The sequence below is a fragment of the Dermochelys coriacea genome, chromosome 9, assembly GCF_009764565.3.
Source record: "Dermochelys coriacea isolate rDerCor1 chromosome 9, rDerCor1.pri.v4, whole genome shotgun sequence".
Classification (NCBI taxonomy): Eukaryota; Metazoa; Chordata; order Testudines; family Dermochelyidae; genus Dermochelys; species Dermochelys coriacea.
The window spans coordinates 62,937,843-62,959,493 of record NC_050076.1 but is presented as its reverse complement, the minus strand read 5'-3'; the positions used below and the strand labels follow the sequence as shown (position 1 = coordinate 62,959,493).

The following is a 21,651-nucleotide window of genomic DNA, read 5'->3' as shown; positions in this document are numbered from 1 at the left end:
GAATTTCAGGGCTAATTTTGATTCTATTAGGAGTCTAGTTACAAGCTGCTGAGCTGAATTCACTTTGGGCTAATGGTGTACTAGTACTGAGGCTCCCCTAATAAAAGCTGAAATCGCAAAACAGCTAAACTTACTAAGAGCTGAAATCACTGAATGTGTTAAGTAGTGGGGGAGTCTGAAGATATATTGTAGAGCAGTTTGTTAAATGCCTGGAGCAACTCATGGGGATGGCTGGCAGAGCGGAGCCCCATGGAGAGGTGGGGCAATTAGCTTTGGACCATGTAAGGCCCCTTAACCCCCCCCCAAAATCTCCACCCAGGTTGGGAGGTAAAACTCAGCAGATAAACTTTTGAACTCTGGGGCTGCCCTGACCAGGGACAGAGATTTTTGGGTTGTTGGACTTTTGGGACTTTGGGTGATTTTGGGTTGCTGGACTCAAGAACCAAAGGAAAAGGACATGCCCCAATTTGCTTGGGGTGGGTTTTTTGCTTATGGGTTGTGTTATGAATCCTGTTGGTGGTGGTTCCCCAACATAATGCCACATTGTTTCTCTCCGTTATTAAAAGGCTTTTTGCTACACTCAGACTCTGTGCTTGCGAGAGGGGAAGTATTGCCTCTTGGAGGCGCCCAGCGGGCGTGGTATATATTTGTCCCAGGTCACTGGGTGGGGGCTCGAGCCGGTTTTGCATTGTGTTATTGGAATGGAACCCCTAGATACTGAACCTAGCCCTTGTTGCTGCCAGCTCTGACAGGCAGAAGGGTTACATTTATAATCTGCTGTACCCCAAATGGTGTGTATCTGGACGTGCCTGATCCTGCTCACAAGAACCTGGCAGTTTACAGGAGAAGGCTAACCCCAGCCTTTCCTCGTTACAATAGGAACTGCTGGCTAAGGTCTCTTCCTCCTTGTAAGCCAATCATGCCAACCAGGTTGGGTACATTGGGTCTGCCCAACCCATTAAGATTCACCTAAACCCAGCAAGATCTCTTCCTGAGGTGCAGCAGTACCCTCTATCAAAACAGGCCAAGAAAAAATCCAACCTGTTCTTACCTCCTGCATTCAGGAAGGAGTCATTATTCCTATGGTCAGTGAGTGTAACTCCCCCATTTTACCATGCTGTTAATGCTGCTGTACTCCCTACCTTTCCCGTTGTTCCTAGCCCTGCTACTATCCTTTCCTATAAAGCACCGGTGCTGAGGGGTTGTTACTGCCTCAAATAAGGAAAAGGTTGAATTAAGTCCAAACATAAAAGGATTAAGGTTATTATTAAATAAGATGCATCTAAATATAAATGTGTATGTGTGTATAAATAAATAAAAGGGGGGTTAGTCAAAAAAGCCCACCCTCCTTGCTAATTGGTAGTAAAACAATCCCTGTGCCCATGAAAAAATAATGCAACAAAAAAAAAGGATCAGGCCTAGACAAGCAGGCAACCGCAGTTTGAAAAAGTTAAAAGAAAAAGTAAGAGGTTAACTCTGTAGTTATTGGAAAAAATTAAGCAGTGAAACTGTGTACAAATGTTAAAAGAAAGTGTTATGAAAAGAAAATTCTTGGTTTCTTTGCAGCCATTCCTTTGAAGAAAGGGTGCATTTCTCTGGAAAAACTTCTGGAAATAATCCAGGCAAAAGGTTATTTAAGTAAAATCATTTAACTATAAACAAGTTAGGCAAATTCGCTTAAAAAAACCCACTCCTGGCATGTACAATCTTTCTTTTATACGTTTAAAATAAATTGGTGGTGTTTTAAAATTGTAAAACCAAAAAAATACTTTTGCCAAACAAAATAAACTAGTGTTGTTTAATTTTGGTATTTAGCATTTAATCCTTAAGGTGATTTAATGCTTTACAAGATTTAAAATGGTTTTAAATAAAGACCAAAGTTGTAGCTGCAGCAGGGCAGTCAAAGCCAGGAAAATTTAAAAAAAAAAAATTTAAATCTGTTTTGGTAACAAATAGCAAATAGAAGCTGTAGTCAGTGCCCCACACTAAGTCTTAAGGTGGCTCTGTGTAATCAACGGTCACTTTGACAAAGGGAAGCCAAAATGGGTTGTATTTTCCTTTTCAAATCAATGTGTGTTTAAAAGCAGAAGTTAGAAGTTAATTGTGTCCTTTTAAGACAAAGTCTCTAAGCGGCTGATAACTTTGAATCCAAAAACAAGCCAAGAATGTCTGTGTTAATGATAATCACCTAAATAATAAAAATAGAAGCCATTAAAACCTGACCTGCCTATAAAATAAATACAGGAAAATATGGGGAGTAATTCCTCAGTTTTGCCTGCAATCAGCAAGGATATTTGTAAAGAAAGGAATATTTTAAACAATACTGCCAACTGTGTGTAATCTGCCAGCAACATAGTGTTGGTAAAGTTGTCAAGGTTAGGCAGGCAGCACATCCCCCTTCCTGGAGACCTTTTGTAAATATTCAAATTAATTTTATTTAAATGTCTAAATGTTGTAATTATAAGTGTATTCGTTTTAGTTGATGTATTTTCCAACTGGGTTAAGGCCTTTCCCTGTAAAAAGGCAGATGCCAAAACTGTTAAACTTTGTTTAAGGATTTTGTACCACAATTTGGCACACCTGTGAGTAGCCACAGTAATAGTGGACCTAATGTTATTGGACAAATTATAAGAAGTTATGTACTGCTTTACAGATCCAATACAATCTCCCCTGTCCCCACCACATGCAGTCTGCCCGGACAGTAAAATGTCAAAATAAAATTTTAAAAAATAAACTGGCCAAGATCTGTGCTAAAACAAATGTAAAGTGGCCAAATGCCCTCTCATTAGCATTAATGAATATGAAGGCCACTCTCAATCGAAAGACTGGAGTCAGCCCTCATGAAATTCTAACAGGGCACCCAATGTGACTACTGGCTGTGCCCCCACTGGCCCTGGCTCAAATGGACAGTCATTTAATGGATGACACAATGCTTAATTATTGTCAGGCACTAACGAAATGTGTTAGGTCTTTTTATATACAGCAGCCCTGCCACTCGCTGAAACCAGAAGACTGGATCTACATAAAGATCCATCAGCAAGAAACCACCCTGGCCCATGCTGAAAGACCCTTATCAAGTCCTGTTAATTATCAACACCCCTGTGAAGTGCAAAGAATTGACTACCTGCCCATGTTTCTCACTGTAATGGCTCTCCGACTGATGATCAGTCTATCTTTCCTTCTGGCATTGTTGCTCCTTCTGGACAGCAGGAGTGAAGGACAAGGTAAAAAGCCGGTCACCTCTCCTTTGTCCGCTGACAGACCCACCATGCCTTTAAAGGCACAACTTCTCCACCTGAGGACATAATAAAGCCTCCAACCAAGCAAGGTGATTGTGCTAGTAACCTCTCCCTTGCTGCCTCATTGCCGGACACCTAAGTGAATTAAGACTACAAAATCTTTAAAAATAGCTTGCAAAAGCTAGCCAAAACTACCTAAAAATAAAACTTTTAATATTCCCCAGCCTCTCCTTCACAAACTTAGGGTGAGAATGGAAAAGTAATATTTTTCTAGATCTTAACCAATCAGAAGCCTCACTAGTAAATAATCAAACGTATACCCAAAAAGTTTATTCTGCCACCGGAAATTTTGCCTACACTAAAATTATCCCAGTAACTGATCATTTAACCTGTACCGTATTGTAATATACCCCTTCTTATGCCATTGATGCTGATGCCTCTTCTGCCTTTTTGTGAAGGTGTTTAGCCATCAAATGTGGTACAATACTTCATCAACAAGAGATGGGTTAAAGTTTCAATGGACTGTAATTAATGCTACACTAAAAACTGCAAAATTTACACTACCCTTATCTAGTTTTTAAATTACCTTTACATAGCCAAATTGCTCTAAAGGGGCTGCCATCAGGTTAGCACAGCAAAGGGCCTAAGTTTCCCTTAGAAAGTAAATGGACTTGGCTGAACATCTATGAAATGGTGCAAATAGCATAGCGGCAATCTGGGATATCCATAAAAGTCAAGAACATGAGAAAAAAAATTGGGACACTTAGAAAAAGCCACAGGCCTTATTACTGGAGCACAATTGACCCAGACACAAGTGGGAATAGGTAAATTATATATTATTTCCACCCTTAGTGCAATAACCCAGAAGCTTGTAACAGATTTTGTGCTTAGTATTGCTGAAGTTGGAAAGGCATTGCAGTGGGATCAGGCTTGTTCAAAGGTTCAGGATTTTCTGAATGACCAGCACGTGGCCACTCGGAGGGATCTTGAACATCAGGCATGGCCCTCTGCCCTTACAGTCACCTCGGGAGTATCATCTCATCCTTAGCCAGGAAGACATACTTAAAGATTCTCTGGATGAAAATGCAGACATTCGCAGTGTTCCTTCCAAGCATACGGGCCGGTTGGGGGGATGTGAGCTTCCACATACCGAATCCTCCTGTGTCCGTGGAAAGGATGCATGTAAAATTGGGAAATTCACCAAGACGTTTAGAAAATTAAACTACCTGGTATGCCTAACCAATTTATAGTCAGTGCTCCTGAAATAACGCCCGATATCTGAATAACAATAGGACACTCTGGCCGCTAGAACCCCACAGCTTCAGTGTGTACATAAACTGAAGCCAGGAAAAGTTGTCACGGTTCAAGATGGCATTTGTTGGAAAGGCATGGAACACGGGACTACTCTGACAGGACATCTGCTTTTCCAAGCTAATAATAGCTGTGTGCATGTTAAGACCACTACCTTGAATGATGTACATTTTAATCTCACCACAGCCGCAGGCAATCATATCATTTATTGATCTGCAGATAAAAATCTACAATTAGCCCTTAGGTTCCAAATATCCTTTAACTGAACTACCTTAGTGCCTAACCAATTTCAAAATTTGCTCTCAATCCTACCAAAGATTCAAAAAATTTCCAAATTACAGGGACAAATTCACATGCTCCAACATGTATATCAAGCCCAAAAAATGCCTTTTATACTGCCTATAAAATGCCTACTTTGTGTACCCAGACTAATGTATTGTGTTTTGTAACTAAAGTTATACAACAATCCCAACCACATCACATTATCACCATGAAAACGTGTTGCTTTTACTGCTGTTTAGCAAAGGGTTATGTTGTTGCTGTAATACAGGGATCGGCAACCTTTCAGAAGTGGTGTGCCAAGTCTTCATTTAAGGTTTCGTGTACCAGTAATACATTTTAACGTTTTTTAGAAGGTTTCTCTCTATAAATCTATATATTATATAACTAAACTATTGTCATATGTAAAGTAAACAAGGTTTTCAAAATGTTTAAGAAGCTTCATTTAAAATTAAATTATAATGCTGATCTTATTCTGCCAGCCTCCTCAGCACACTGCCGGCCTGGGGTTCTGTTCACCTAGGCCAGCAGCAGGCTGAGCAGGGCCTGCAGCCAGGACCCCGGTTGGCAAGAGGCTGGCAGCCAGAACCCCAGACCAGCAATGGGCTGAGTGGGGCTGGTGTCTGGGACCCCAGACCAGCAGTGGGCTGAGCGGCTCAGCCCACTGCCGGTCTGTGGTTCCGTCCGCCCGCTCCTTCCAGCCAGGGTCCTGGCTGCTGGCCCCGCTCAGCCCGCTGCCAGTCTGGGATCCCTGCCCTGCCCACATAGAGTGGGTACCTACCTTCTCCCTGGTTCTAGCCCATTCTCTTCCTCTCTTTCTGCACTGAGCGGAGGGTGGGAGTTCACTGAGCACTGGGCTGGGGGTGAAGGAGCAGGCTGGGGGTTGGGATGTAGGGTCTGGCCAGGAGCTAGAATGAGGGAGGGGGCTCAGGGTTGGGGCAGGAGGTTTGGGTGTGAAGTGCTTACCAGGGCAGCTCCCATTTGGTGCAAGGGGTGCAAATGGGAATGTGGGGGGGTGCAGGAGCTCTTGTTTGATGCTCGGGGTGGGAATGTGGGGGGTGCAACAGTCAGGGTGTGGGGGGGCTGGGTATGTGTGGGGGGTGCTGGAGTCAGGGCTGGGGTCGTGGGGGGGTGCAAGGGTCAGGGCAGGAGGCTGGGGTGTGTGAGGGGTGCAGGGCAAAGGACTGGGTGTGTGTGAGCGGTGTGCAGGGATCAGGGCAGAGGGCTGGGGTTGTGGGCTAGGGTCATGGGGGTGCTCCCAGCCCCTTGCCCAGAGCAGCTCACAGCAGGGGCCTGGAGGGGATATGCCCTGATTCCACCCCCCTTCCCCAAGGCCCCATCCCCACCTCTTCTCCGCCTCCTCCCCGGAGCAGTGAGCACAGTGCGAATCTGCTTCTCCCCCTCCCTCGCAAGGACCATCAGCTGATCAGCGGCAGGGAGGGAGAGGAGGAGGGGCAGGAACCCAGCACACTGAGGGAAAAGGCAGAGGAGGGGGCAGCTTGCCTGCCCTGCAGCAGCAGCCAGCAGGACCAAGCTTCTTCACCCTGCCCCCGCGGGCAGGGGGAGAAGAGCGGGCCAGGGTGGGCAGGATTTTTAATGGTACGCTGCTGCCTGCCAGGGTCCCAGCTGCGGGCCCACTCAGCACATTGTCAGCCTGGGTTTGGCAGCTGGGACCCGGCAGGCAGCAGCGTGCCATTAAAAATCGGCTCACGTGCTGTTTTTGGCACGCGTGCCATAGGTTGCCAATCCCTGCTGTAATATATGTATTTATCATTGCCTATCCAGCCCTAGACCTGCCAACCTCGGCGCAACAAAGCAGGTGGTACTAATGATTGTAAATAAAACATGTAACACAGTTTGGGCAGAAGAACAAAAGAACAAAAAGAAAAATAATTAATGGGCTCATGGCTATGAAAGTTTAGGCCCAATGCAAAAAAAAAAAAACAAGGGGGGGGAGGGAATGTGGAGGAAAAATTCAGTGGACCCAAGTAGGCCTAAACTTCCCAAGTAGGCCTAAAACTTTGGTCAAGCTAACTGTGTATATGAAGCATAAGAAAAAAGTGTGGAAAATTCCATTGTAAGGCAATTGCAGCAGCACAGCTTAAGAAACGCTAACCGCAAAAGAACACCTGTCAATAACAGGAAAAGCTTGTTTTGCTATATTCCAAATAAAGTAATTAAGTCAAAAGTCTGTGTAATTTGTCTGTGGTTTTAAGCTTTAAAAAGCTGTGTGTGCTTTGCATCAGGGGGCAGCTACTTAGAGCTGTTACCCTCCTGCGCTTGTAATCAATAAAGGAGCCTCAGGCTTGGTTCTGAGCCAAACACCACACGTGGTTAATTTTTCCACCACACTGTGAAGTGTTTTTAAATTCATTTCAGAGCCATGGCTCCTGGTTTGCAGATGGTCTAATAGCACCATGCATGGTAATGCTGTTCAGTGTTACAAGCTGTATATTTTATTAGAAATGTTTTATTGATTTTTTGAAAAATCAGTAAAAAAAAAGTTACAGTGAGAAACTCTGCAAAATAAATTAACTAAGTCAATGATACAACATTCTGTCTTTGCCTCTCCTCAACAAGTCAATAAGGCCTTATTGTGCCCTCAGTAGTGTAACAAAGTGGGAACTGTTGTAAGATTTTTTATAGGTTTCAGAGTAGCAGCCGTGTTAGTCTGTATTCGCAAAAAGAAAAGGAGTACTTGTGGCACCTTAGAGACTAACAAATTTATTAGAGCATAAGCTTTCGTGAGCTACAGCTCACTTCATCGGATGCATTTGGTGGAAAAAAAAATGCATTTGGTGGCTCTCCTCTGTTTTTTCCACCAAATGCATCCGATGAAGTGAGCTGTAGCTCACGAAAGCTTATGCTCTAATAAATTTGTTAGTCTCTAAGGTGCCACAAGTACTCCTTTTCTTTTTGCGAAGATTTTTTATGAATCCTATGTGTGCCTCAGTTTCCCCATATGCCACATTGTTATCCAGTCGCAGGGAAGGGATTAAATTTGCTCTCAGGGCAGACTAAGCTACATAGGTGAGTGTCAACTCCCTGCCTGGAGTGGATGGAGAGTTGAAACTGGTTGAACCTGACCCAAATCAACAAGGGGGCCAGAGAGACAATGCAAGCTCTAATGATTCATGGATTTCCCTGTCTCTCAGCCGGGAAGCTGAGCAAAGCTCCCATTTAAGAACAAAAGCCTGAGAGGTGTGAGGTGGGGGATATGCATTGGTTTCTGGGGGAATCTGGGGGCTCCCTCACCTGGGAGCTGACTACGGATATCAGACTAAGAGAGAAAATGGAGCCTCACTACAGCTTGGTTAGGCTCTGAGCTAACCAGAACGGACTCCGTTTTAACCTTCATTTCTCTGTGCTAACGCAAGGACTTCTTATGGTGTGTTCTAGTTTACTGATAAACTCGACTGTTTTGACAACATTGCCTGACTGTCACTGTAAATACTGGGTGAGGTGCACTAATCCCTGAGGCGTGTACAACACTCTACCAGGAGTCTATTTCAGCAGTTGCACTTGCTGGACAGAGCTCAAGATGTGAAGCAGGAGTGCTGGAGCCCCGGAGACTCAGTCTAAGGAGGCGGTGAAGCCACTTGGCCTACCATGATGGAAAAGTGAGACTCCTTGGGGTCTGGCACATCAAATGTGTTCCTCCAAGAGACTTTTCCAAAGCTGCGGGTGTAGCACCAATCCTCTGGATTTGTGAAATGTATACTACTATAATTCCACAGACCTTACTGAATTTAATGCCCAGTTCAAAGACCAATCAAACTCCCACTGAAGTCAGCAAGGTCCTTTCCATTGACATTAGTTGGAGTTTGATCAGGTCTTCATACCGATCTAAGTGAGATCAGAATCAGGCTCAAGAGTTGTTTGGCTAGAAAAAGGAAGGGCAGGTGAAGGCAACAATAACAGCTGAATTCCATATCCAGCTAGGGTTTATCCTGTGAACAATTTTTCATGGGAGTTTGAATCTCCTGTTCTCCTCCCCTAGCTCACCATCCCCTACTCCATATAGAACCTGCACCAGAGCCATGAAACTTGCTCTACAAATGTGCATCATTACAGTATACAATGAAAGCCACCAATTCGGCTCAACGGAAACATTGTGAATTCATGTTGAAAAAAAACTGAAATGCTTGATTCTGACATTTTCAGAATGAAACATTTTGATCCTTCAGTTTGAAACAACTTTGCATTTCTAAATTTACCTCAGTTTTATTTTTAAAAAGTTGAAACAAAACATTTCATTCTAAAAATTAAATGTCCGTTTTGAGCTGAAACATTTGTTTGGTTCGGCCAGCAAACTGAAAAATCAATACAAGGGTCCTGCTCTGCATTCTCAGGTTTAAGTGCATTTGATCCTTCAAAAATGTGCCTGCAGTGTAGACACTGTCAGCTCCCAGGGCGATATCATTCCCTCAGAAAGGAAGGTCTTTCCTAAAACTCCACTACTTCTGCAATCTTCATTTTGAGCCAAGTAGCTAAACTTTAGGTACCTGTCTTTCTTGGAAGAAGGTGCCAACATCCAGGGACATCTCCTATTTACCTTGATATTTACACTGCACTCATGATCCCTGGATTCAAGCCTCTGAAAAGGTCTATTTTGGGGAGAGGGGCAGGGTTCACCATTTGTTTCATGTAGGGTTCCCCCCTAAACAAATCAATATAAGTAACATGAACAGAGACTTTCCCAAATCAGAGGCCATATGACCAGTCTTCAAATTGGGGTGAAGAATAAACCCTTGAAGAGGGACCTGGGGCCAGTAAATCACTCCAGTAAGATTGTTTGATCATAGATCATATTTGGTGAAATCTGGTGGACTCCAAAGATGAAAAACAACAGTGTACATTCCTGGGTTATAAATCACCCTCAGGCAGGGACAGTTTAGCAGTATCCATAGAAGGGTGGATTCACTGCACCTAAGACAGGGATCTCTCTCCAATCCTCTATTTTTATCTGCATGTCACTTACTGGAAAGCCCTTCCCTGGTGAATGTGTAACTGGGTTGCTCAGAGCTTTGCTCCCTCTTCATCAGTGCTGAACGCACTGTTAGTGAATGATGTCAATGTGCTCTCTTCTGGGCTGGCAGCATGTATCCCATTGGAGATGGCATGGAAGAGGTGCTGCTGCTTCTTCTGGCCCGCCATTGAAATGCTGCCATTGGTATGGCCCTGCATGTGTTTCCTCTGCACTTGCTCCAGTATCTGTAGTACCTAGAGTTGACAAACAGGATTGGGAGTTGGATATTGAGTGGCAACAGCACTAACTTCTTTTGCCATCACAAGATACCATAGTGTTTTTAAAGCCACGCTGGCTGGCCCCTTTCTCTTGCGAGTTGCACCCAGCCTTCACTTCAGCTCAAAGACTCTTGGATTGGCAGAAGTGAAGAACATACACTTCAAAGTCCCAGCTGCTGACTGGCAATGGATTCCCCTCCATCTTTTAAAATAATGGAATAAGGAAAACCCTTTGCACTAACGTATGAGGCACCTTTCAACCTTGGATCTCAAAGCACTTTACATAAATGGGCAAGTATCATAACCCCATGCTACAGATGGAGATGCTCTTGCATAGAGAGGGGAAGTGACTTGCCCAGGGTCACATCAGACACAAGAACAGGACACAGCATCCTAACTCTCAGTCCCTGGCTCTCCAGCACTAGACTGTTGGAGATGTCTTTGCCTCCTTGTGGATCTGGGTGCCTCCCTGTCCTTCCAGTACCCACTCAGTGGAGAAGGGAAAGAGAGAGAGAGGGGGAAGAGAAATACAGAAAATGGTTTACCTGGGATTTCGGAACAATGCCGACCCTGAAGAACCCTATGTTTCCACTCTCAATCTTGGTGCAGTCCACAACAGTGGAGGCAATGTTCTCTGGAGAAGGCCCATCGCATAAAACTGCATCCACCTTGATAGTAAGCAACACTCATATTACAGGACCTTCTCAGGCAGGTGGTTAAAGGGGGGGAGAGTTCCCCTTTCTCAATGGATTTAGCATTACCTACAGCCATGCTACAGATTCTCATCCCCTCCCTCTCCTTTTTCAACCTTGCATTGGACAAAGTCACCAGAAATCCCTGGTGATTTCCAGCAGTCACTCATGATCTTGGGTGACTTTGACCAATGCAAAGTGGAATTAGTTCACTAAGTAAAACTCAAGGGCCAGATTCTCAGCTGGTGTAAATCGGCACCATTCCATTTACTTTAGCAGAGCTATGCTGGTTTACATCCGCTAAGCATCTCTAAGGTTGCCTTTGTATGCATAGGACGTCAGAATGGTCAGATGTGAGAATGGTGAAAGAACAGTAGTCCCCCTTACTCTGAGCCTAAATCATCCTCACATGAACTTGCCATTAACTTCTTGTCTCAAGTTCTGTATTTTCAGTGGGAAATATCCAGTACATTCATGGGATTACTTAAGGCATTAACTCTGCTTTCAGAGTTTAAAAACTGGAAAATACAAGGATCTGGTAATTTAATTGGCAGTGCTCATGGAAGAGGGGAGTCCCCTAAGATTCAGAACATTTTATAATTCCCAATGGTTCTAGTCTCTAGAGCATTGATCATAGATTTAGAACTTTAGTTCTGAAAACTAAAACAAAAGACAACAAGGGTTCTAGAGTCTTTGACATCCCCAAGGGTTCTGGAACATTAGAATGTCAGGGGCTTTATCACTTCTAGGTCCAGAAATGCTCTATGGCACTAACATCCTTATGGATCTGAAGAGTAACCAACTACAATGGCGGGTCACAGACTGTGTTATGAAAAACAAAAATGTTTGTGTTTATATTGATTCCTTATTTTTCCAGCCTTCTTTCTCTCCCTCCCTGGCCTTTCTGGGATAAGCCTCAATGAGCTTCTAATTTACAGTCTATCCCTGGATTTTAGTTTTAACCACTGACTTGCCCACTGGGAGCAAATCGATATCAACTTGCGATCACATCTTCCTCAGCTCCCATGATGAATGTGAAGAAGCACATGATGATTACCTTGTCTCTCAGTTTGGCGTACACCTGATTGTGGTGGGTGGTGTCTGCTTCTCCAGTTGGATTGGCTGATGTGACTGCAATGGGGCCAACCTGGTAATTGAGAGCAAAATGAGAAAGTGGGTTTTGAACAGAGCTTCCAGCACAGAAACAATAATGCTCAGGGACTCGTTTCACTTTATGCTTTGTTTGTTGAAACCCATTTTAACTGAAGTAGGGTGCCAGAGTGTGAGTGTGAGGACAGCAGTACAGTGAGGAAGATATGGAAAATTAGGCTGAATTGAGGAGGTCTTATCCATTCTAAGGCCAGAAGGAGGACCCTTGTAATCATCTAGTCTGACCTCTTGGATTACAAAGGCCAGAGAACTGCCCCAAAATAATTCCTGGAGCACATTTCCTCAGGAAGGAATGAAACATTTTAATTTCCTGGGACAGTAAATTACACTGGAACCCCAATGTAAATATGGGCAGCATGCAAATTATCAAAGGAGCAGGCGGGGTGTCCTGGTTTCTTCAGCAAAGGCCCACAGACACAGCAGTGGGGAAGGGGTCTGATTTGTGGAAGGTCAGGATCAGGTTCCAAATAAATTGCCTTAGTACAGGAACACCAGTCATCACACTGTTCTGGGCGATCAACGTGGCCCTACTTGGAGCTGTATCAATGGGGCATAGGTGCAATGGTCAGCATTGCTGTAGGAAGTTTTCCACCTGCAGTGCTCTGTGCAGCAGTTATGCCACTGAATTACACCCAACCACACCTTCATTTGCTGCTGCCACCAAGAGTTCATACAGAAGACAGCAGGAGAAGTGCTCAGCATCAAGCAGGAAAGGGCAAAAGCTTTTCTACCCAGCAAAGGCCAGAGGAAATGGCCTTAAGGATGTCTCAAATGGGAAGACAAAGAGCGTTCAGCATGTGGCATTGTGACATTACAGAGAGGAGTTGCCTTGAGATGGTAGCTATATGGATCACATTCTTGGACTGAGCTGTTGTGACTTGGTATGGTAAATACAGCTGTCGACCTCTGCATTATACTAACACAGGCCCACTTGGGCAGTGATATTGTCACCCCATGTACCACTGCTGGGGGTAATTTGTGGAGCAATGGCGTTGGTTCCATAATTTAGGTTGAATAAACATCATTTGTTCCACGGTCCAAAAAAGGATCATATTGCATTCAAAATATGAGGTTAGATGTAAGATGGCGGTAGAACTTTTCTAGTAAATATACAGTGAATCAGACAAGGGGGGTGATAATTATGCATTTTCTAGGTTTCTAACATTTGGATTGTTGGGTTTTTTGAAACATTCTTGTAAGCAACTGTGCAACCAAGCAACTGCTATGTGTACCTGCAACCTTAACCTTAATGAAGTTTTTTGTGCCAGTAATAATAATACTCATCACTTTTCTTCCCCAGAACTTTACAAAAGTGAGTATCACCTCGAGCTGGACTGGAAAGGATTGTACAATCCCGTGAAAAATGTTGAGATTTTGACCATTTTCCCCCCCATCCTGAATCGGAATGAAATGTCAAAATCTCCAAAACTTTCAGGAATCAAAAATCCAAAAAAAACTGTTGGCTTGGGTCAGTCAAAACATTTTGTTTCAATTTTGACCTTTTACGATTATTTACTCAGCTTCAATCTCAAAACAAAAAGTCATTCAGAACAGGAAAACTGGCATTTCTTGTTTTGAAAATATCAAAACAGGAGCTTTTGACACTTCCAAAACTTTTTTTTCTAAATCATTTCCACTAAATGTTTTGGTTTTGACAAATTGGCAATTTTCTATCAAAAAATTCCTGACTGGCTTTAGTATCGTCTCATTTTACAACGGGAGTAACAGGGAGGTGAAGTGACTTGCCCAAGATTAGACAGTGACAGAGCTGGGAGAAGTACCTAGGTCTCCTGACACCCGTTCCTAGCCATTGTACCATGTGCTGAATGCTAGTTGTTGACACCAAACCTGTCCACTGTGGCCCATGTGATCATTAGACCCATCACTTTTCTTGCTGCTTGACCTTAGCAAGCCGAGAGAGATGTGCGTTGGTCACTCACCAGATCAATGAGATGTGTGGTGACGGAGCAGTCGGGTATACGGATGGCGATGCTCTGAGAGATACCGACATATCTGGCAGAGTCTTTCATCCCCAGGAAGTCCACCCATTTCCCTGTAAGGGAAAGGGCCACACAACACTTACTGATGTGGGTTGAGTCTACAAACAGTGGTAGTACCATGTAACTAAACAAGGAATGGTCCAGCATCAGTGCACAGTGTTGCTGTGTTTTGGATCAGCAGTACTTTCCACCTTGTGGAAAGCTTGACAGCAACAATATTTTCTCACCTCTGGGAACCACCAGACTAATGGGAGATGGCCAGGCAGCCGCCATGAAATCCCACAGTATGGGGTTGAACAAATGTTTGGTAGGTTCCAGCTGTTTCAGACTAGAAATCCAAAGTGACATGGGGCGATCCTGAGCTTGGCGCTTAGTCCTGTAAAGAAGACAAAAGAAAGGAACGCTCTTTAGCCCCCACGTTTTGTTCTTTGTACAATCTTGTGACGTCCCAGCCAATTGGTTACATCAGCTGGCAGGAGCCAGGGATGTTCCAGAGACAATTACCCCACTAGTTGTTCCCTCTTCTAACCCTGATCTTTACCCGCAGGCTTACTGCTCTTATGAGGGCTGAATCATGGTCCTTGCACCTTCAGACCTGTTGCAGCAGACACTGCCCAAGAGCAGCTGTCAGTTGCCACTTACAGCCTGTGACTAGAGTCTCCATTAGACTATTAGAAGAAGCCCTTGCCTGGGCCTGTGGTGAAAACACTTACTTGTAAGCTTTCTCTATGGCATCAGGTCGATTGCAGGCTGCCACCAGAACATATACTGTGTCGGTGGGGATGCCACAAGCTCCTCCATTCTTCATGATCTCTAAGAACAGGAAACAACCCAGATAACTGCTGAGTAATAAACTCACAGAAGAGATATAGATGGACGAGACCTACTACGGGCCCTTGGCTTCATCCCCTGGCTGCTAAAGGGTTGTCCACTATAGTATATTTTCTAGTGTTCATTAAAGGAGAATTATAGGTTACATCCAGGCAGGCAAGTAGGCATCCCACTATCCAGAGAGTAACCCTCCCCCTCTAGCCCCTGAAATATCTCAGCAAGGATTCCCAGAAGCTGTGTCATGTTGCAGTGCCAGCCTGTGGGACCTGTATGAAGTAGATGGGATGGCCAGCCAGGGACAGAAACCAGGAGATATTGAACCACATAAGTGAGTGCAACACCATTGACTTCAATGGAATTTCTCCCACTTACACCAGGAGAGCATTTGACCCCTACTTTCCACTCTCCTGCTCTAACCATTTGACCATATTGCCTTGGTCAAAATGCCATAGTATAATCAAAGTTTCTAGATTCAGACGGGAAAAAAAATGTAGTTCTTCTTCTATCATGACTTCTCTTCAAAATGAAACCCCGCAGTTAACCCCTGCCCCTGTTCTCTCCACTATACATTTTCCTTACCTGCAATTTGCTTGACTGAGGAAGCTTTCCTGGCAGGCAAGTGAAGGCATTTGGTGCTTCCTCCCCCAACACCACTGAGTTTCACAATAGGCCTACCCACAGGGAAGTGGGAACCTTCAAAGGTACTGTTGAAAAGAGCAGACAGGAAGCAGTAGAAGCTGGCCAGCCCAAAGATGATAGTGACAGCAATATCATAGCCAGCTGGGATGGCATTGACTGCATCCAGCAAGAAGCTGATGAGTATGAGTAAGAAGGTGAGGGAGTAAATGAACCAGGAAATGCTTAGGAAGAGAGTGCAGAAGACAATGAAGCAATTGACAAGCATAAGGGCAATGATGCCTACAGCTACTTGGAAGCCCCTGCTAGTGCCATAGAGACCACCATATCTGGCTAAGCCCCAGATGATCCACATGACCCCATAGAGAATGAAGGCACTGCTCTCCAAGGTCTTACCACGGGCAAAGGCTACTGAACCACATAAAAGCTTAAGGATCCCTCCGGCTACCACCACCCAGGGTATGACAATGGTAGCAAGTGGTGCCCTTGGGTCCACTGTCATCGTGATAGCAAAGGAAGCAAGGACACTGCACGCAAAGCCAAGCACCTCGGCATCGGCATACTTGGAATAGCCAAGGTAGGGAGCATGAAGGTCTTTCCCTTCACGAAGTTTGAGATGACTGCTGCGGAAGAGCAAGGCCTGGACCATTCCCTCCCCTGTAGGGATTTTGGCACTTGCCTTCATGTTGTACTGGTAAATGAGAGCCATAAGGGCTGAGGCCACAAAGATGGCCACATCCACGCCTTGGGGACCACCTTCAAAAAAACCATGAGGGCAACAGGCTAGGGCGATGCAGTAGGCCACATAAAAGAGCAAATACAGGCCATCCACCAGGCTTTTAATGGTGATGAAAAGGCCCAAGACAGCAAAGAGGATAGCGAAAACCACCAAGAAAGGGACTGGGAAAACTGGCTCATCCTGCTGCCAGATCCTGTACAGGAGAGAATAGCCTCCAGCAAATTTCAACACCGAGGTGAAACCAAAGAATGTGGCAGCCAATGTATCCAGGGCCCGGTAAGAGAAAATGCAGACCCCAATCTGGTAAATCCCGGCTGCCCAAAGCCAAGGTACTTGGCCCACAAATAGATTGCTGGTCACTCCCAGGAGCCTGCAGCCAAAGACGCTGGCAGACAGCATGTTCAAGATCAGACCAATGACTGCCAAGTCATTTGTATTGGTATCATTGGCCTGGACCTGCTCATTGGTCTTGCTCTTGGCCAGATCTGTGCCAGGAAGGGTGATTTTCTCCTTGCTGAGGAAATAAAGACCCCTCCCCACAGCAAAATAGCCCCCAAAGAAGCAGACAATCATATAATTGCAAGCCACTGCCGAGGAACCAAAAGCTGTGTTATAAAGCATGGCAATTTCATGAGCACAGGCAAGCGAAATGCAAGAAGCAACCATGGCAAGGATGAGCTCTCTTTGAAGGATGCCCACCACCCCAATGATGAGGAGCCCCAAAATAAATGTTGCCAAGCCAGGCACAACGGCATTGCGGAAATCATCCATGCCATTCAGGACCCCTTGCCCTGCCAGGATATGGATGACTCCATAACTGCACCACAGCACTGAGATGGTCAGACACAGCGACTTGAACAAAGAGGCACTTCTCAGGCTCTTCTGAACTCCTACAAGGGAAATACACAAAGGAAGCAGGGATACCAGGTCACTATGTCTCGGAAGCCATCAGCTTGTAGAGACACCACCAGGATAACAGGGTGTGTTTGTCAGTGTGCCAGAGTGACACGTCCCAGTGCCACATTTTGACGTAAATTGCATCACTTCTTAATGATAATGAACTTACACGTGTTCCCACAACAAACTCTCTGCCATTTTCCACACATCCAACCCTTGTCTATGGACCACCCTGCCCAGTCTGGGTCCCCCAAGCCATTATCTTCTCTTCATCAAATTCCATTATGTCCATACGAAGAAAGTCAATAATAATTGTCACAATAGACTAGTACAATTAAAGTGCTGGTGATCCCTCCTCTGGGTTTCCCGGTGCATCCTGTCCACTCCATTTCTGTCTAGTTTAGATTGTCAGCCCTTTGGGGCAGAGCCTGTGTGTATTACATGTCATGTACAGCACAGAACAACTTGTTGGCACTTAATACCTAACCAGTCATTCATAAAGAAGCATAGGAATTGCCAGACCTGATCAGACCCAAGATCAATCTAGTACAGTGCTCTGTCTCTGAAAGTGGACAGAGAACTTCATTAGAGAGACAAAGTTGAATGTGAGTTTGAATGGAAGTCCGCTATCACCCCAAAAACAGTATTACAACTTTACAAATATGCTACATGTCCTCTTCACTTCTTATATTAGACCAGCACCTTCCATGGTGCCTCAGGATTTCCATGATCACATTACTAACCCCTAGTGTTGTGAAGTTTATCCCTAGGCTGGGAGATGCTCATTCTGGGCCGGAACTTAGCACCCAAGAATTTCCCCATTTCCATTCCGTTATGGCCTTGTGAACCAGCGCCATGTTGGGAGGGGGAGCGAGAGCACTGCTAGAGCAAGGCATTGTGGCATTATGCCTGTGCAGTGGAGGAACAGCTATGACTCAAGGGGGCTGGGGTGCAGGAACTTTAGAAACAGCAGTTGTTACATCTGCTCTGCCCTGACATACTTCCCCCGGAGACTGCAGTGCTGACTGACCTCTCCTTTAGTGCTCCCATGTAGTTAGCAACCCAGTCATGGCTGCTGCTACGCAAGTGTCTTAGGGGGTAAGAAGTGCTCCACACTTATATCAGTGCAGGGTGGCCATAATTTAACCCTTTGCATTTATGCCCCCAAACTACTGGGTTAAATAATAATTAGGCAATTCACCTCTAAGGGTACAAGAGCTCTCAAGCCTTCATGTGTGGGTGTTCTAGGGTTACCAACTTTCTAATTGCACAAAACCAAACACACTTGCCCTGCCCTGCCCCGCCCCTTCCCTGAGGCCCCTCTCCTACCCCTCCCCTTCTCTGAGGCCCCACCACCACTCACTCCAGCCACCCTCCCTCCATTGCTCACTCTCTCCCACCCTCACTCACTTTCATGGGGCTGGGGCAGAGAGTTGGGGTGCAGAAGGGGGTGAGGGCTCCACCGGGGGTGTGGGCTCTGGAGTGGGACCAAAAATTAGGCGTTCAAGGTGAGGGAGGGGGAGAGGGCTGGGGTGCAGGTTCTGGAGTGGGGCTGGGGATGAGAAGTTTGATGTGCAGGAGGGAGCTCCGGCTGGGGCAGGGAGTTGGAGTGGTGAAGAGGGTGCGGGCTCCAGCAGGGGGCTCAGGGCTGGGGTAAGGGGTTGAGGTGCAGGAGGGGATGCAGGGTCCGGGCTCCAGGAGGGGGCTCAGGGCTGGGTTAGGGGGTTGGAGTGTGGGGGGGGCCGGCTCTGGGAGGGAGTTTGGGTGTGGGAGGGGGTTCCAACTTGGGGTAGGGAGTTTGGGGTGTGGCTCTGGCCAAGCAGCACTTACCTCAGGTGGCTCCCGGTCAGTGGCATAGCAGGGCTAAGGCAGGATCCTGCCTGCCCTGGCTCTACGCTGCTCCCAGAAGCAGCCAGCATGTACGACCCCTAGGCAGAGGCACGGTTAGGCAGCTTTGTGCAGTGTGTGCCGCCTGTGCCCACAGGCACCACCCCTGCAGCTCCCATTGGCCATGGTTCCCGACCAATGGGAGCTGCAGAGCTGGCACTGGGGGTGGAGGCAGTACACGGAGCTTCCCTTATCGCCCCTGCACCTAGTTGCCAGACATGCCAGCCACTTCTGGGAGCTGCGCAGAGCTAGGGCACGCGGGGAGCCTGCCTCAGCCCGGCTGCGCCGCCGACCGGACTTTTAACAGCCCAGTCAGCGGTTTTGACCAGAGACACCAGGGTCCCTTTTCAACCGGGCATTCTGGTCGAAAACTGGATGCCTGGCAACCTTAAGGTGTTCACTGGCCTCTGTCATGATTGATCACTGCCTGACTTGAAGACAGCACCTGCCCACTGAACCAAGGCTACCAACCCATTTCATGAGGTCCTTCAAAAAGCTGCTCCATGCTAAGGGCCTGATCCCAAATCCAGTGAGGCCAGTTGATAGATTCCCATTGACTTCAGTGGACTCTAGATCAGGCTTTAGGGCAGCTTTGTGCCAGCACTGGCTGAGAGTAGATCTGAACCCTGTACATAGAGGTTAAAAGCTTTCGCAAAAAGAAAAGGAGTACTTGTGGCACCTTAGAGACTAACAAATTTATTAGAGCATAAGCTTTCGTGAGCTACAGCTCACTTCTGAGCTGTAGCTCACGAAAGCTTATGCTCTAATAAATTTGTTAGTCTCTAAGGTGCCACAAGTACTCCTTTTCTTTTTGCGAATACAGACTAACACGGCTGCTACTCTGAAACCTGTTAAAAGCTTTGTTACCCATGACCACTCCCCTCTGGTTAGCATTTTGTTTAATATCTGGAAAAATGCCAGGACCAACACAAGGTAATTCCATTAATGCCTCCCTTAAAATCAATGTATTGAACCCTAAGCATCGGTCTCTTCATTCCCCCTGGTGGGGAGACATGAGTAATTCTCCAGTCAATCAAAATAGTTTGAAACTTTTTATAACCTGGGATTTCCCCCTAAAATGATTATGATCTTGGCAAACTACTTATTAACATACAGTTTAATTCACTGACTTCCCTTAAACTACCACTCTTACAGAGCTTTGAAATTGTTTTTATAATGAGCAAACTTCCAGTGCAATGAACCTAACTCAGTAAATGATTCATTTAGAACTGATGTTTCTTTCTCAAGTCCCTCTGCACATTGACAAAACTGGTGCCCTGGTATATCATTTCAGGTGAGAGAATCAGTGATCTGGCAAGCTTACCGGCTGGCAAAATAGAGATCAGTACAAAAATATGTATATAAACTGCAGAAAGGGCTGTTAGCTGTCAGTGCTCCTGGTCTTACCTGCATATGCCAAGAGAGCTGATATAACAAACAGAAGGACGCCCAGAGCCGTGCTGGGGATCAGAGGGGCTGGGCTGGCGAAGCTGTAGGAGTGCACAGCTAGCAAGAGGGATCCTGCATGGAACACAGGGGGAAAGAAACATCTTAAGAGCTTTCTAGGAAAAAGGGAGAGAGAGGGAGATGAAGAAGGAACAGAAAAATGCAGAGAAAGAAGGAATCAAGAAAGAGGAATGGAAACAGAGAGCATTCGGGAAAAGAGGAATCCAGGGAAAAAAAGAGACAGAAGGAGAAAAGAAGGAGGAAAGTGAATCTCAATAAAGAATTATGTTAGAAACTACACTGTATTGGAAAGTTTAGGTTTGACTCCCAACCAGAACCGGCCAAATGGAAAAATTCAGCTCAGTGTTTGAAAGGTAAGACAAACATGTTATTGACTGCTTTATGCAGATTGGTTTATAGATCTAAGCGTTTTATCCAAGCCAGGAAGATTCAGAGAACCCATTGCTGGGAAGAACTCTTTCTTTCATAACAGAGTCTAGTTAGTAACCATTTAAAATGTGTAACCTCATTGTACAAGAAAGTCAATTCCACCACCAGCCTCCCTTGCCAGGTAAACTTGGTTCCTACCTGAAGCAATGCCTAGGAGCCCTATGGAGTAATGAAGTGACTGGACCCGTCCCTCTGCCATGGCCAAGTTTGCTGAAGACTCAAAGGCAGGCTTAAATGCTGTCTTTCTCCCTTTTCCTAGCTCTTTATAGTCAAACCTACTCCACTGGCTGCTGTTCCTCCCAGCACTCCACCCCTTTCCCTAACAGCCACAGCTTCAGTCATATTTCCCTTGTGAGTAGCAGAGAAGGAAATGCAAGTGGGCTGTTAAGTGTAATAAACTTCAATCTGTTACTCAGCCTGCACTGCTCCAAGCTTTCCCTGAAGGCCTGTTAATTTTACTCTTGATTAACTCTTGCTAAAAGGACACCTTATCAATGATTGGCAGAGGTTATTTTCACGCTCCCCTGTTGCCAATGGGACAGTTTGGGTACTGAGTAAAATAGTTCTAAAAAAATCCATCTGCTGGTGCTAACAAGCACATCTTCACTCTCTGAGCAGCCCTGGGTTCCGTCATGTCTCCTGATTCCTCTTAACTCCTAACACATTTAGAAATGCCAACACTGGCTGGTGTGTGCACTGCTGTTGTTAGCTGGATGGAATCAGGCCTGCTCAAGGGTATGTGATTATGCCGCCCCCTGCAGGCTGCCCTACAAAGAGGTCATGATTCCATCCAGCCTGGATGTCCTGTGTCTTTTTCTCCCACAATA

General features: G+C 45.6%; 1 protein-coding gene across 1 annotated transcript; it reads right to left on the bottom strand.

The window, feature by feature from the left end:
- Nucleotides 1-3,970: 3,970 nt before the first annotated feature.
- On the bottom strand, nucleotides 3,971-21,097 carry LOC119860916. Its single transcript, XM_038415116.2, has 10 exons — nucleotides 20,963-21,097; nucleotides 20,336-20,449; nucleotides 15,349-17,034; nucleotides 14,652-14,751; nucleotides 14,166-14,314; nucleotides 13,879-13,991; nucleotides 11,826-11,915; nucleotides 10,622-10,744; nucleotides 9,811-10,052; nucleotides 3,971-4,398 (listed from the first exon to the last, which is right to left on the bottom strand). The coding sequence occupies exons 1-9, from the start codon at nucleotides 21,021-21,023 to the stop codon at nucleotides 9,849-9,851; spliced, it is 2,640 nt and encodes an 879-aa protein (XP_038271044.2). The 5' UTR covers nucleotides 21,024-21,097; the 3' UTR covers nucleotides 3,971-4,398; nucleotides 9,811-9,848.
- Nucleotides 21,098-21,651: the final 554 nt, after the last annotated feature.